General features: G+C 36.4%; 1 protein-coding gene across 1 annotated transcript in view; it reads right to left on the bottom strand.

Moving 5' to 3' along the window:
- The window catches only part of INSC (INSC spindle orientation adaptor protein), a gene marked incomplete at both ends in the record, with an annotated part of 118,381 nt that overhangs the window by 55,417 nt on the left and 46,699 nt on the right, over positions 1-16,265 (bottom strand). Inside the window, 4 exons of the mRNA XM_084288381.1 lie at positions 2,326-2,439; positions 4,984-5,107; positions 6,619-6,671; positions 7,154-7,499. Coding sequence (XP_084144507.1) covers positions 2,326-2,439; positions 4,984-5,107; positions 6,619-6,671; positions 7,154-7,499 — 637 coding nt within the window. The remainder of the gene's footprint in view (positions 1-2,325; positions 2,440-4,983; positions 5,108-6,618; positions 6,672-7,153; positions 7,500-16,265) is intronic.

The following is a 16,265-nucleotide window of genomic DNA, read 5'->3' as shown; positions in this document are numbered from 1 at the left end:
CCTTGCTACTACTCATTTATGTTAGAAACCATCTTAGCCTTTTAACTTCACACAGAGAACAACTAGCTGGCTTGACAGTGTGAGACAACATGACTCTTCCACAGTAGATTTGTTACATGCTGAAAAAAATAATTAACATCTATATTTTAACTTTGACTGCAAAGCCCAAAACAGTTTCCAGTGAGTCAAAGGATGCCTCCAGGTACAGTAAAACTATAGGTGGCTTTTCAGCAGAGGATGTTTTAAAAAGCAGAGACATTTTAAATTTTGGTAACAGTGTTAGCAGGGGGAAGGAAAGGAAGGAGAGAGACGATTGAAAACCTTACCAAGATGTAAAGCAAGAAACCAGTTCCAAGTAGCTTTTCAAAATTAACATGGTTCTTGGTTTCATGTCCAAGATTTTGATGTACTATAGAAGCATAATTTATGGCTTAAGGCACAGAAGAACACACTAATACAACAATCAACAAGATCACAGATTGTCACGGAGAGTAAGATTTCAAGTTTGCATGAATAGCTCTGTTGAGTTTTGCTTTCACTATACAAACATTCAGCTTCTGTCTAGGTTTTTTGCTTTGTTTTGTTATTTTTTACATAAATAGCTCTTTAGGAAACTTCTGTATGTATGGGAGGTCTTGAGATCTTTGCAAATATTGAATCCATTCCCATCCTCTTAATAGGTAGGCACAGCATCAGGCTGTTTGTTTTGTTTCTTAATTTTATACATCACCCTGCACTTTCACTGTCATAACTACCTAATCCAAGTGATCAAATGCAAAATTTTGGTCTGTTATTGTTCTTCTGCCACCTTGCTCACAGATGCAGGTAACCAATGTCATACAGAAGGCGAAGGATGATGGTGAGTCCAGACAATTGTATTTCAGTGCAAAGAGCAAACAGATGCACAGGATAGGTGACACAATCACCACTATAGTTTGGCAACCAAACACCACTTAAGGTTCTTTGCATAAGGAGATGCATTTCCTCACTTGGAAACGATTTAGTGCATCCTGTGACATATCCATGTAATGATAGTAATAAATTAATTTAGTGATTTATGGAAGGTCAGACTTCATTTCTGATAAATTGAACTGTCTATAGAATTATCATAATGACAAAAAGAAGACAATCAATTTTCTCCAATTTGTAAGTTCTGTACTTCCTCAATACTCAACATTTTAAAATTGTTTTTGGGTACCACTGAGTGGAGCTCAAATACCAATTCAGAAAAAAATAAACCTCTCATGCTCTTGCATCATCCACTGCATGAGTCTACCTCATTCAGAGCCTTAAGAACAGAGTAGTGTTTTTATGGTGCAAATGTCCATCTGTAGACAGAGCAGAAAAAAAAAAAAAGAATTAGCTGGTGCTATTAATCCTCATCTCCAAGCAGGACAAGGGGTTGGCATAACACTCCACAAGCAGAAGCTTGGGGAAAACGTTTCCTTCTATACGTACATACTAGGAATTGGATAACCCTATCCTCAACCTCATAAAATACCTTGCCTTTCTCACTTTTTCAAGATCCAAGTGTCCTCAAAGGTACTCTACAGGGATCGACAGTATCATTGATCTTGGTAGAGTGATGGGTTTATACCCACAGCAAGCATCAACCGTTGAATGAGTAAGAGCACATGCTGCCAGAAGTAACCTACACTGCCGTGACAGCCCTGTGTAAAAAGACTTAAGAAAGACATTTCAGAAAGACTTAAAATGTTCCTGTTCCTTTGCTTGCCCACACAACTTTAGTCTAAATCCCTCTTCTGTAATATTCAGAATTATCAGCATTAGTTGGGCACTTGAAACTTCCATTTTGCTTGTTTTTTGGTGACTAAGTGAATGATGCCACCTGAGCTGCAAGAGTGCATACACCTCAAGAGAGGAGAGAGAGAGGCAAGAAAAAAAAAAAAAAAAAACAGCAGCTTTCCAGTGCCTCAGAGGAGATTATCAAGATTGCATAGCCAGGCCTTCTATAGCAGTACCTGGAGGGAGGAAAACAAGTATGGACATAAATTGAAACAAGAAAAGATCCAGATAGATGCTGCGAAATACCTACATCAAGAACCATCAACTGACAGACTTCTTGCCTGCTATCTTCTGTCTTTTACGTGCTCAATTTATTTATAAAACAATAATAATAATAATAATAAAGTTTCTCAGATTTAAGTTTTGTTGTTCTTTAACCTAGATTTTATCAGTCTCCTGAAATACAGAATTTCATCTTGTCCTGTACATTTCAAAACTCAGCACCACTAGTATGTTAAGTAAAATAATCCACTTGTATTACTATTTTTTACTCCAAATTAATCCATACATTCCCCTTACCTTAGCTATGATGCGGCAAAGGTGAGCACCTTCCTGGGTAAGGCTGAATAAATTATTAATCGCCGACTCAGTGATGTACACACTATCCGACAAATCTATTTGCCTCAGTAGGTTCTGTGTGATATAAGACAGTAAAACACAGTTACTTCCAATGAAAAACGTGAGTATTATATTTAAGATGAGATGGACCAGAAAGTCTAGTCCATTTAATCCATATCATTTTCCTTCTCACCCGGATAAACTAAAAGCAAAGAAAAACATGGGCAGGAGTCAGATCAATCATATTTTAACATATTTGCTATCACATTTAAATAGATGTAAACAAGAATAGTAATATTTCAAAATAAATATGATCAGAGTAAGAAAACAGTTATTTGTTTGAAACCTTTTAATAAAGAACTCCGCAGTTCAGTAAATTATTATTAGATTTGGCCTGGAATTGAACTAAAAACTTGTGAAGGCAACTAACTGTCTCAGTGCAGAAGATGTATCACAATGTGATAGAGGATTTTCACATTATTTATTAGCAATATTGCCTTACTCTTTCTAACACAACTTACTAAGGCTCTATGATCATCAGTAGTCTTAGTTGAAACGGAAGAGTGTCACTGATCAATAACAGGAATACTCAGAGAGCAATCATTTATTTCACAAATATACGAAATAGGTTAAATATTTTATCTTTGTAAATAGTTATCTTGCTTTTGTGTGTGTGCCCTTGCAACTGCACAGATAAACACAGCTGCTGGTAGAACACAGCTTAATTTTATTCTTTGAAAGCACATAATCATTATAAGAAGAATTGTTAGAAGGAGGAAGATAATCATTTACATATTTAACACAACTTTGAAAGAAATGCAAAGAAATATCCCAGATTTTACACTATTATTGATATAAAGCTCAGTAATCTTCCTTTTCAGACTCTGTGTTCTTCCACACTTCACATCTCCCTTTAGGAAAATTCTTCTTTAAAAGACATAACTTACCAGTTCACATTATTATATGAATCATTTTCATGAATAAATCCCAACACATAAAGCTGTTGAGTAAATAGTCATAGCCTCTCACCTAAAGAGTCTGCTCCAGTGTGGTCAACTATCCACAGACAATTTGGTTGTATAGCAGAAGTGAGTATGACTAGGTGGTTCAGAAAACTGCTCTTATTATGTTTTGTTTTGTTTTTATAGATGACCTCTCTCCCAAGTCATCAACAATAGGAATATAGATTGGATGGTGCAGAACCCTGCTCTCTTAAAATATATAGGGATTAGGGATCAGGATTTAACGTGTCAGTAAGCGTCAAAGTATTCAACCAGAACTATTCACAGTCTACAACTCCTCTTCAGATTAAAGGGAATAAGCATCAAAACAACCAAATTTGCAATATGCAGTTATTTATGCACTTAAATTCATATGACACATTTCATGTAGTTCTCATAAATCCTAACCAAAGTGCATTAGCACATAGCTTGTTAGCTTGACTATAATTCTGCAAATATATTCTGGAGACTTTCAATTCCTAGCAGTGATCTTTTAAAACTATAGGGGATGTTTCTGAAAGAGACACACATTTTTCTGCAATCTTAAAGCATCAAGGTACATTAGAATTTAAACAATACCATATAGTGATTTTGCTTCAGCACAGTAATAAATACTGTTTAACTATTTCCTTTTTAACAAGCTTTTTTTTTTTTTTTTTTTTCCTGCTCAAAGTTTCAACATAACATCACCTCTAAGACATATACACATGATTTGAGCATAATTAGTTGGGTTTTCTTGGTTGTTGTTGGTTTTGAGGAAGCTGGTACAAGGGGATAGCTAATAAGATCTCAAGAAACTAGTTTAAGTCAAGACAGATTGGTTAGACTTACAGGTTATTACCTCAAGAATGCTCTAATGGAAAAAATTTAGAGCATCTGTAACTTCAGCTTAATTACTCAGTGTGTTTATCTACATGTAATCACCACTAAATGTACACATCATGCCTGCAATGCTTCTGGAAGGTTATACATACATACACACACAGACTTTGCTCTCATTGGTCCTCACACTATGGATGAAGGAATTATTCAAAAACTAGTGGATGGTTATGAATTGGATTTTTTTTTTTTTCTACCACATACATGTAAGAGCTTATTTTCTGTTTCGATGCAACAAGAAAGCTGATAGTCATATATTGTATCTTATCACTACTTCCTAGAGTCTAAGATATGGTTAAAATGCCTGGTGTTGAAGATGTTCATATGTATATGAACATCTTCTAGACATTTTAGCTTTTAGTAAGAACTGTCAAGAGCAGGATAGACTTTGTGTGTGTGTGTGCATGTGTGTGTGTGGTTTCTAAAGAAAAGCAGCATCTGCAGGGAGGGAAAAGAAAAATGGGTCCAAAGGTCTAATAAAGTATGCATTGTCCAGAGGTTATCTCCCTTGCACTGAGAGACACCTATCAGGAATGATAATTAACATAGTGAGCCACAAGATCATTTTGTTTGGAATACAAATCAGGTGAACATGCACCTAAATCTCTTTACAAGATAACTGAATTACCAATCAGAAGTTTGCTGAAAACAGAGCTGTAATTATCAATGTTCTCCCTCGAGGTTCAACAATTTGATAATACTTTTTTTTTTTTTTTTTTTTTAAACTCTGTAGACTAACCTGTGCCTCGTGTGTTAAAACCAGCTCTATCAACTGGCCAAAATACTGAGCAACAGTAGTGAGCGTTTCATTAACACAGGATTTCATGGACCTCAGCATCTGTTCATCCTCAGTTTGTATACACCTAAAAAGAATGGGAAAGGGAAGAAATGAAGGAAAATGAGATCCAGTTGTTTTACAAACAATTACAAACAAAGCAATTGTTTTAAGCTGATTGTCACAGGTGAGCTCTCTGTGTTGTAACAGCACATTAAAAACATGGATGTAACAAGGATTCAGTTGTTCACATGAGTACACCATCTTTTTGCCATTAGCATCACAACAGAATATCAAAGCTTTGTCTGCACATGGTAAGAATAACACCAAAGGTTAGTGTTGGACAGTAATGACTGACACAGACTGCACGCCAAATTTTGCTGCAGATGCTGTGTTTATACCAGTGTAACTCTGCTGTTTTCCACTGATGCTTTTTGTTACAGTCACTCTAGAACGCCTGCATTTCAGCTGCAGCTGTGCATATCCATATTTCCTGATGATAAAAGTGCATTATATATATATATATATTTTTATTATTATTATTATTTTTGTCCTAGTATAATGAAAGCAGGATAAGGGCACAAAACAAATGCATGTCCAGAATAATGACTAGAGATAATTTAAATTTAAAGAACAAATTCAAAAGTTAAGCCTTCTATGAACAAAGATGACACACAGCAAGTTTACAGAGTTGGTGTAACTATCCTGTAACCAATGATACTTGCCAACTGAAGAAACACGATAAAGATGGAAAACGTTACACAATTCAAATTAATTAACTAGTGTTTCCACACACAAATACATTACTTTAAATTGTCAAAACATATTACACCTCGGCAGGCCACTAATGGAAGATACGGACTGGTTGATCAGTGCTTCCATCTACACAGTATGTTCCCTTCTATAGGTTGCCTGTCTTTCACCTACCTATATTAACATTTTCAAACAGAAAAGGAGGGAAAGGGTTAATGGAGACAGACACTACAGGACTGGGGATCTCATTAAATTTATGTGTAGAATATAAGAGCAAAGTTTGAGCTGTGTGAGTTTGAGAAAAATAAATAAATAAATATTCCTTGCTTATAATTAGATGGTGTCTTTTTCATTTTCTAGTGTCAGAATTCCAGCATGCATGGAGCTAAGTAAACCAATAAATGCAACTTAAAGGAATGCATATTTTTGTGATTTTGTGGGTTTGATTTACTAACGTGGGTATTCACACAGAGGTACATTTTGTATGATAATCTCACACTAAACTTTTCATGGAAGCTGAAATCTTGGTTCCACAGAACTCAATGGGAGTTTTGTCATTGATATAAACAGACTTTCTCCCTTAATGCCTAAAAGCTCTGAAAAATCCTCTCTCACAGTGTTATATTTATGCCATGCTCCTACTACAACAGCAGATTCCATCTTTCATTAGGATACATTTTAGATAAAAGCAGTTCACTTCACACACTGGGGGCTAACACTCAAACTCTTTCAGAATTGCAGTTCAAATGTTTGAAGATTTTGCTGGATTTGTACTTCCCATTATCATTCTACGTAATAATAAAAAAGCAAAATGAATATTTCAAACAAAAAAGATAAATAAATTACCTTTCTGTAAATGCTGTAAATTCTGAACACTTGTCTATTAAAAGTTTTTCCAACTGCAGAGAGAGAAAATGTTATTTTAAGTAATGATACATATTTGCTTTTTAAAAATAAATAATGCTTGTTCATGATAATTAGGTAAAAACCCTTCGAAACTGTATTATTTCAGATGAACACAATTTTCCTACTTTTCTGAATAAAACAAGTAGAGATAAAAATGAAGGTTAAAATGTATCATTTTCTAAATCTTAAATGCAAAGGAACTCACTGATGGGGCATTTAATTATTTCAGTCTGGTGGTCACTGAAAACTAAATTTTCTTCAGCAAAATTTGTCAATATTATCAGCACTCAGAATCAGGCCTATGACAAAATAGATCCATAATGAGTCAAAAATGCTTCCATAGACAAAAGAAATTTAAACATCTTCAGCAAGAGGTGTTGTGTCTAAGAATTTCTTACCAATTGTTTAAAGAAAGTTGCAGTTATTACAATTAAAAAAAAATAAACAAGACAGAAGACAAGTAAGGCATTACTACCTGGTGCATTTCTTCTGAAGAACTTCTCGTAAATGTGTTGTACTCATTTATCATGGAACGTACATGACAATTGACTCTTACTGTCATGCTGTGGACTCTTTGCCATCTGTTCTTCTCTAGTTTTTGAGCAATCCTGGTCAACTCTGTGCTTATGATCCAAGCTCTTTTTAACAGCAGCTGTAAGTTATTGCATGTGCTATACTGTGAGGAAAGGATGAGTTCATTTTGTTCATCCTTCTCAATGCTGATTGGTTTGGACTGGAGAATACACATGCATTCACAATCTGTCATCAGCTTCAAATCTTCCATCCATCGCTGAACGGAGTCCACCTGAATTAAATGCATGCTGGATAGTAAAGAAAGAAGGAAGAATAAGGTGAAACAAAGTGATCCTTAGAGTAATGATCAGCAATAAAATACTAGTACATCTAACTATCAGGTTGCATTTGACTGACAAAAAGCAACAGATTGAGCAATTTGCTTGTAGTATAACACAGAACCATGCTTTGCATTCTATTCCAAAGAAAAACTTTGTGTTTCTGATCACCTTTACATCACACACCATGCTACAAAACTATTAGAGAAAAATGATCAGAGAATAAAGATGACTAAGCAGAAGTTTAGATTGCAGTTTGGGGAGAAAACAGTTCTACAGTTTCTTGTAAATTCAAAGTTTGATACAATGAAGTAGCAATGTTCTGAGTGTGTTTGCTTACTACTTATGGGACTATTAACATTTTCTAGACATTTCACCTGTTACTTTCTCACTGAACAGGCAAGTTTTACCTTGCAGCATCTTTTCAAAGCCCTTTACATCCACTCTGACACAGCCAAACCAAGAGAGCTAATGATGCTGTCAGCAATATTGGTTTCTGCCATAACATAATCCCTTAAACCTCAGCTGAACTCTACTTCCCAACCAGTCCTTTATCTTTCCCTGCGCTTCTCACTGCTGTCTGTACAATGTGCACATTTAACTACCAAAGCACATTTTTGCACTAAAGCAAACATGCTGTGAAACAATGAGGCTGAAAGAACTCAGGTATACCCTGAAGCAAGGCAACAAGCCTGCATTTTGTGCACTTGCACCCTCTGGCAGGGATGCAATTAGCAAAGTGTGGTACCCTAGGCAGCAGTAGTGCTGAGCTTGTCTTTGTGACTGTTCCCAAATTCCCCAGAGACTCAATGCAAGCACTCTGATCCCTTTGCCTCCCTGGCAATTTGCCTTCTCTGTCAAAGGCCTGGCTGGTCCCTCACTGCCTTTTGCAGAAGGCCTGGGAGCCTGCACTTGTGCAGCTGTGTATTTTGACTCTCACCTACCACACCTAAGGCTCCACTTCCTTTTGTGGAAGAAAGCTCCCCAAGGAAAGAGCATCACCTCTGCCAAGGCATTCCACCTGACCCTTGCTTTCAAACCTAGGACAGAACACTCTCCATGCCCAGAAATCAGTCTTTTTTTTTTTTTTTCCCAGGTTTAACAGTAGGCCCAGATTATTTCAGTTTGTTTTCCCCTTCCCAATCCTCAAAAGAGAGTATATATTAACCTTGTAGTTAATATATATGTGTAAACATGGAAAATGCAAGTTTAATACATTTCTAATATAAATAGTAGATATATAAAAACTGAATAAATACACCATTGTATAGAGCTAAGGGACAAAGATGAGTTTTTAAGAAAAAAAATGTAATTTATTTTCAAATTTCTTGAATTTTCCTCATCTTCAACCAAAAGCTTAAAAGATGCTCTATATGTTGGTCGCTGGAATCAGGATAAATGAATGATACCATGACAATATCACAGGCCATGCTAACTTTTTTGATCTTGCAACAGGAAAGACTGATTTCATCAATATCTGTCCCCCAGTGGGCCCAAAATATACCTTCTCAATACTATATCACTCACCCATAAAAGCATAGCAGGAGGCCAAGAGTTTGATAATCACTGCAAGTCTCTATGGTATAGGAAATTGATTTTGTACATCTAAAATAGTATCTACAGAATTAATAAACAATCATGACTAGTGGATGTAACGTTAGTATACAAAAAAAAAAAAAAATCACAAAAGGAGCACTTTACTAATGGAGAATTTCAGACTTCTGAGCTACAACAAATAAAAAAATATCAATTTTCATCGGCTGCATATTTAGCTTTAATTTTCTGATGGCCCTTCTCAATATGAAATCCTTGAAATTTTTATTATCTCTTCCTCAAGTGAAAGATGGATTACTAATAAAGGATTCCAAAGAAGTGAAGATGAACGGTAAAGAAGAAATGAACTTAAGTGCAAGCAGAAGAGACTGGGCTCAATTATTTTGTCCAAATTTCTGTTGATATCATACAGCTAAATCTGGCATTGTGGTGGAGTACTCTCTACCTTCTGACATGTGCTGGAGTTTTTCCAAGATGCTACATCAGAAAGAACAAAAAGAAAGTTTGTATTATAGCCTCCATTCTTTTAGTCTGGACAGGGACTTATTGCACTCAGCCCCACAGCACTAATGCTGTGTGCTGTCATAAAGGTACATAAAGCCCTACTGTTAGGGCAAAATCAACAACAGCACTAGCCAAACTAAGGAAGACTATGCAGAAGGCCTTTTCAACTACTGTGCTGAACACCAGATGAATTCAAGAAATCCCCTTCCATACCAATAAGGTAATACTGCACAAATTATCAAAATTTATTATATGCATATGGAGTCTCACCTCAAGTATAATTTAAAATAAATCAACAACAAACAAGATACAAGAGATCAGTTGCATTGATCCAATCCGCCTTTCACCACACATGATGAATCTACTTTAAATTTTAAACTTTCCAAACTACCGCTATTTAAGGTGTTTATTTACTCAGTTTTGAACATTGTGTAATTGCATTTTATGTTCAATTGTGGCTCACTTTTTTCTTGCTGTGCATAGTCTCCCTATTGCCTTTTTGAATGTGAAGTAAGGTTTCCTAATAGATAAAAAAACTTTAGAACTTTGAAACCATGATTTATATTGGCATGCACTCTTTGCACGCAGTACAGGATAAACTCACTTGACAGAGTAATGTATTTTTCATTTGTAAAGTACATTATGATAATTGATTAAATCTGTTTAGTGAGCACAGAAACTCCTACGTTATGTTTACATGGTGAAAAAAGTTCAAATAGGTTAGTCAGATAAAACAAGAAGTAGAAGCATAGAATCTAGAATATCATAAAATATAGCTCATGTTTTCTTTAATCTCAAAAGGAAATCTTTACTCCAACAAGAAAAAAAAAAAAAAAAAGATTATAAACTGTACAAAAAAAAAGATTTAGAAAAAAACTCTTGTTGCTTGCCTCTTTTCCTACTAAAGTATTTGTCAGTAATACAGTAGGGAAATTTATGATATTTTATCACGTGAAATTTAGTATTTTTTAAACTAACCTGGTAGGGAAAAAAAATATTTTTTGCCTTTTTTTTTTTTTTTTCAGACAGAAGAACCACAGAAAACTTTCCTTTCTCACTATGTCAACTTTTCTGACATGTTATTCTTTAAATATATTTATATTATGTTTATTCAAATGAAATATATAAATGATTTACTTTTACTCACATCTCCACTTATTCAAAAGGAATCTTCCTGAACATTCAGTACATGAATTTGCAGATTATCTTTTATATTTTAAAATAAGGAAAGCAAACTGTGTGATCATTCCTAATTACCTTTCAAAAATCATATTCCAAACTGCATTTACTGATAGCTGAAAACAAGTAGTAAGTTTCTATCTCGTCTCCCATTACTGAAAAAAATATTATGCCTAAAAAATAAAAACAGCCATAATGGGTCGGACCAAAAATCTGTCTAGCCCATTATCCTGCTCCCAACACAGCCATTAGCAGATGCATAAGGAAAGATTACAAGAGGCATGGCAGGAGCTGAGCAACCCCTCCTTCCCATCTTCTGGCAATTAGTGGTTCAGGAACTTCCTAAGCCAAAATACATGTCTGAGCAGGATGTTTTCACAATTCATGAAACAAAAGTAGCCATTAATCTCTTTTTGAACTCAGTTAAACTTTTGGCCTTCACAGCATCTAGGGGCAGCGTCTCACAGTGTTTGATTATGTTTTGTGTGAAAAAGTGTTTCTTGTTGTTTTAAACTGCCTGGGGATATTAACACAGGCTCTTTAGTTCTTGTAAGCAAAGAAATACTGAAAGACAGCTCCGCATTCACTTTCTTTGTGTACTTCATTATTTTGTTTGCCCTACCGTATCTCCTGAGTTCTCATTTTCAAGCTAGAAAAATTCAGTTTATCTAGTCTGTCACCATACAGAACTAACTTCGCACATCTGATCAGCTGTTTACCCTTTCCCATATTTTCTAAAAGCATTGCTAGCTATCCTATGACCTTACAAGATGAGATGGCAAGAACAGCACATGATATCCAAAATTCAGGTACATCAGATTTATACATATGAATCACATTTTCTGTGAATTCTTGTTTTCCAAGAATTCCCAAAATTACATTTCTCTTTTACGTGTTTCAAGAGAGCTGTTTCATTTTTTATCTTCCAGAAAAACTACTACTTTTCATTTAGAATCTTTTTTTTTTTTTTTTTTTTTTTTTTCCCACTATTGGAAAAGTTAGTTCTTCTGTCTGTATGATGAAAGAGGTGGTTTTTGAGTTCCCTTCTCTTAGCATGCACTATGTTCATTAACATTTAATTTGATGAGGCATTTTATGTTTTAGTGACTCAATATTGACAGACACTTTAGTGATTTTGTAGTTGCAGTTATTTTGAATTAACCTGAATGATTTTGCATCAGCTGAAGTGGTGTTGATGCATGTAGTGGGTTTACGTGGCAAGGTTTTGGTAGCAGGGGGCCATAGGGGTGGTTTCTGTGAGAAAGATCTAGAAGCTGCCCCATGTTTGGGAAGGGCCCCATTGTTTTCCAGAGCTGAGCCAATAAGCAATGTTGTTTTGCGCCTCTGTGAGAGCATATTTAAGACAGGGGAAAAAAACGCTGCACCACACACAGCAGCTGGGAGAGTGAAGGGAGTGAGGAACAGCCTTGCAGGTGCCAAGGCCAGTGTAGAAGGAGGGGGAGAGGTGCTCCAGGCGCCGGAACAGAAGTCCCCTGCGGCCTGTGGTGAGGACCATGGTGAAGCAGGATATCCCCCTGCAGCCCATGGAGTACCACGGTGGAGCAGGGTTCCACGCTGCAGCCCGTGGAGGAGACCACGGTGGAGCAGGTGGCCCTGCACCGACGGGGGCTGCCGCCTGTGGAAGACCCCTGCCGGAGCAGATTCCGGGCCGGACCTGTAGCCTGTGGAGAGGAGCCCACGCAGGAGCAGGTGATCTGGCAGGAGCTGCTGCCCGTAGGGGAGCCAGGTTGGAGCAGTTTTCTCCTGAGGGATGGACCCCGTGGTACGGACCCATATCTGGAGCAGTTCTGAAAGAGCTGCTGCCTGTGGGAAGCCCACGCCGGCTCAGTTCATCAAGGACTGCATCCCGTGGGTAGGACCCCACAGCACAGGGGACGGGAGTGACTGAGAAGGAGCGGCAGAGAAGAAGTGCTGTAGACTGACCATAACCCCCATTCCACTGTGCTGCTCAGGGGGGAGGAGGTGGAAGAGGGTGGATGGGGGGGAAGGTGCTTTTGGTTTCTTTCCTTTGTTTCTCACTGCTCTAGTTTCTTAGTAATGAGCAATAAATCTTACTATCTTCTTATGCTGAGTCTGTTTTGCCCGTTACAATAATTATTGCGTGATTTTCTCGTCCTTATCTCAACCCTTGAGCCCTTTTCACATATTTTCTCCCCATTCCTCTTTGAGGAGGAGGAGTGAGAGAGCGTCTGTGGTGGAGCTCGGCTGCCCACTCAAGCAGAACCACGACAATGCAAAATACAACTACTACTGTTTTCCAGGTAGTTAACAAATAAGTTGAACAATATTGGTTCAAGCATAGGGACCTCACTGGTGTGATTTTGTCCAGTTCTGTTTTATTAAGCACCAGTAGCTGGTTACCTGACAGAGACCTTCATGTTTATGGATGATTCCCCACCAGTTTGAATTTCTGGATTCAGTATGCCATGGCATATTGACAAAAAAGCAATTTATCTAGAGTCTACATTAAAGGAGCAGCATTTCATGTAAAAATAGCAGTAAAAATAATTCAGTGCAAAATAAAAAGTCAAAAGAGTCTCCAGCATTTCTTAAAGTCATTCTATTTTAATTGAGGTTGTAAAACAGTTGATGAAGTTTCCAAGACCATTCAACTGAATTTGAGTACCTACCAATTTGAATACTCTGAATTCTAGTGTCCCTGCCAAATAAAGCCTTTTTTAAATTGTATTATTTTGACAAAACCATTTGGCATCACAGGCTGAAATAATCTTAGAACAGCACGTTAAAAGATGTTGCTTCAACAGACACTCAGACCTTGTTTCATACAGATACTTCTACACTATGTAGAAGTACAACAGCAGATATTCTGCACTTCTACACAGTGCAGACATCCTGGAGAAAGGCTTACTGAAAAAAATTCATCTTACATTTTTAAGACATGTGTTATATTCAGAGTTTTGTTACCAACACTTCTTTTTCCATCTTCTTTTATCTAGCAAGTAGTTCATTAACTAATGAATCACAGGATCTCTAGGATAGGCCAAGCAACCTTATAGGTGGCAACACTCCCTATGTTATGCCGGTGCTACATGAATACAAGAGTGAAGAAATAATAACTAGATCACTTGTGTAAAATTTCCAGCTTGGGACTTTCTACTGGCAGAACCTACTCTTTTTTAAATTGCAAATGTTATAATGAAAAAGAGTTATGCCTCCATTTTAATGCTGAATTTCAGTAAGTACTGAAGTTTCATGTTTTATAACTATGTGGAAGCCTAAACTGATCAATCCACGTGAATAATTCCCATGTCTGTTATATTTATAAAGAGGAAAGTCTTCTGCTGTGTGGAATTATGTTTTTTTGAGGCTTCTTAGTCTTTTTATCCATTTTTACCTGTTATGACAGATTTATTACCAATCCTAATGATAGCATTTACTACAGCTTCCAGATAAGCCTACAGTGAATCAATGCCTAGTCTTACAACTGTGCTCAAATTTATTATTCTAATTAGCAGTAGGTAATTAATTGGCAACAAACAACTTCTTGAATGGATTTAGCCCCCTCTTTGAACATAATTCACCTCTAATTTTTTTCTAATTCATCTGTTCAAAATTATTCATAGGTACCCAATATACCCAGGGCCAGTGTCTACATTAATATAATAGACAGCAGAACTCAACTATCAGTGGAAGGATTTAATGAAGAGCCTTAGAGAAGGCTCTTATTTATCCTCAAGTTGCTTTATGCTATTAATTGCATAAAAGAGCCTTGTAGACCCATGATATATTTGCACTGATTTTAGCAAAATTTCATATAGCTAGAGAGCTAACTTAAGTGATATCGAATAGCTTTGGGGCAGCTTATAGTCAGGTTCCTGATTTTTAAGTGAAAACTCTTGCTTTGCAGATCATACCTAAAGAAGTCTATGAATATTTGACATTGTAATTGATGTGGCAAGCTAAAGAATTAGCCAAATGATTCCCCTTGATTTGACTTTTTCTAGTAAAACATCAGCAACCCAACTTCACTAGGACAAAAGTTGGTTTTAGTATGCATTATTTAAACCCTCAGAAATCAGAAAAAAAACAAGGTCATCCCTAGTCTTAAAAAAAAAAAAAAAAAAAAAAAAAAGTTAATAGGTTATATTAGTCATATTTTAATTAGCCTCAACAATTAGTCAACCATTACAGTTATGGAAGTCTAAGAATTTCCCCAAATGAAGTCTCTAACTGATAATGCAAACTATAACCCTCAAAACATTACTCAAAACAAAAGAGTTTAAGTGTTGTAGTCAGCCAAACACCCTGAACTGTATTCTAGAAAACAGAACTCAGTGTGCATTGCTCACCCTTCCACCTCTGTTTAATTTAGAAGTAGGTTTAAACCATAAAGAAGTGCAGCAGAATTTAATGGAGGCATTACCACTAGGAGGTTCAGGAAGCAGGATGCCAATGAGCAGGATTATATTGCTAACAAAACCAGAATTACTCAAAGATCACAAATAAAATACAAATTTATCACAATAATGATAAAAAATTAACTGTTTTGTTGACCAAGGACACAACAACACTTCTGTTTTGTTGTTGTTGTTGTTTGTTTGTTTTAATAACTGATGCCCATAATCTTTTTCACCTGACCTGAAACCAGCAATGGTCCCCTTGTCATTTACTGAAACTTCAATGCAACCAAATTCAGTTTAGCATCTGTGCTCTGGGATGGAGTTACTGAAACCACCAGCCTCCTTGAAGTCAGCGCTACTATAGTGAAAACATGGTAAAACCACAAAAAGCTTGTGCCTTGATAGGCATCCATCCAATTTCTGCAGGGAAATTAAATGCAGACCAGTCTGTGAAACTTAGAACTAAACAACTGTGGTCAGACTGCTGTGTTCTGTGAAATCTTGTGCATCCACAAATATGGAAGAAATGTCTATAAGGAAAGTGAAAATACTATAAATACTTTTAATATATTAGGCATGGTGTATGGCTTCATCGCACCTAATTAAAAGGCCACATAAATCATTCAGTGTTAAGTGCTGCACGAATGTTCCTCTCAGATCTTTATGCCTTTCTGAGAAATCCTCACTGTAAGTTGTCCCCCTAAAAATGTCTGGAAATTTTATACTATCCCAGAATTACTGGCACACTATAGAACATATGGAAGACATGATATAAAATCACAGACTAATTCAGCTTGCTAATTAGGTTATGTAAAATCTAGGTTAAACTTATCAAATGTTAATTTTCTTCACACAGAAGAAAATCTTCACTTTTCTTCACTTCCTACAGCTTAGGTAGGGCCAGGTCTTTTCCAGCCTCCATCAACTGAATGGATAGTCAGAAGGCAAAAGGACAAATTCAGCCTGGTTTGAGGGATTTTCACGTTGTGACTGGTACATCGCATTGTTAAAACAGCAGCTGTCTCAACAAGCACTTAAGCCACTGAGTTTGCAGAATATAAAGACAGCAATTAATGAGGGTAGGATTTCCTGACAGAATGGAAGGAAATGTTAAATA

The sequence above is a fragment of the Netta rufina genome (genome assembly GCF_964035555.1).
Source record: "Netta rufina genome assembly, chromosome: 5".
NCBI classification, from domain to species: domain Eukaryota; kingdom Metazoa; phylum Chordata; class Aves; order Anseriformes; family Anatidae; genus Netta; species Netta rufina.
The sequence above is the reverse complement of the archived record's forward strand: the minus strand, read 5'-3'. Positions and strand labels throughout refer to the sequence as shown.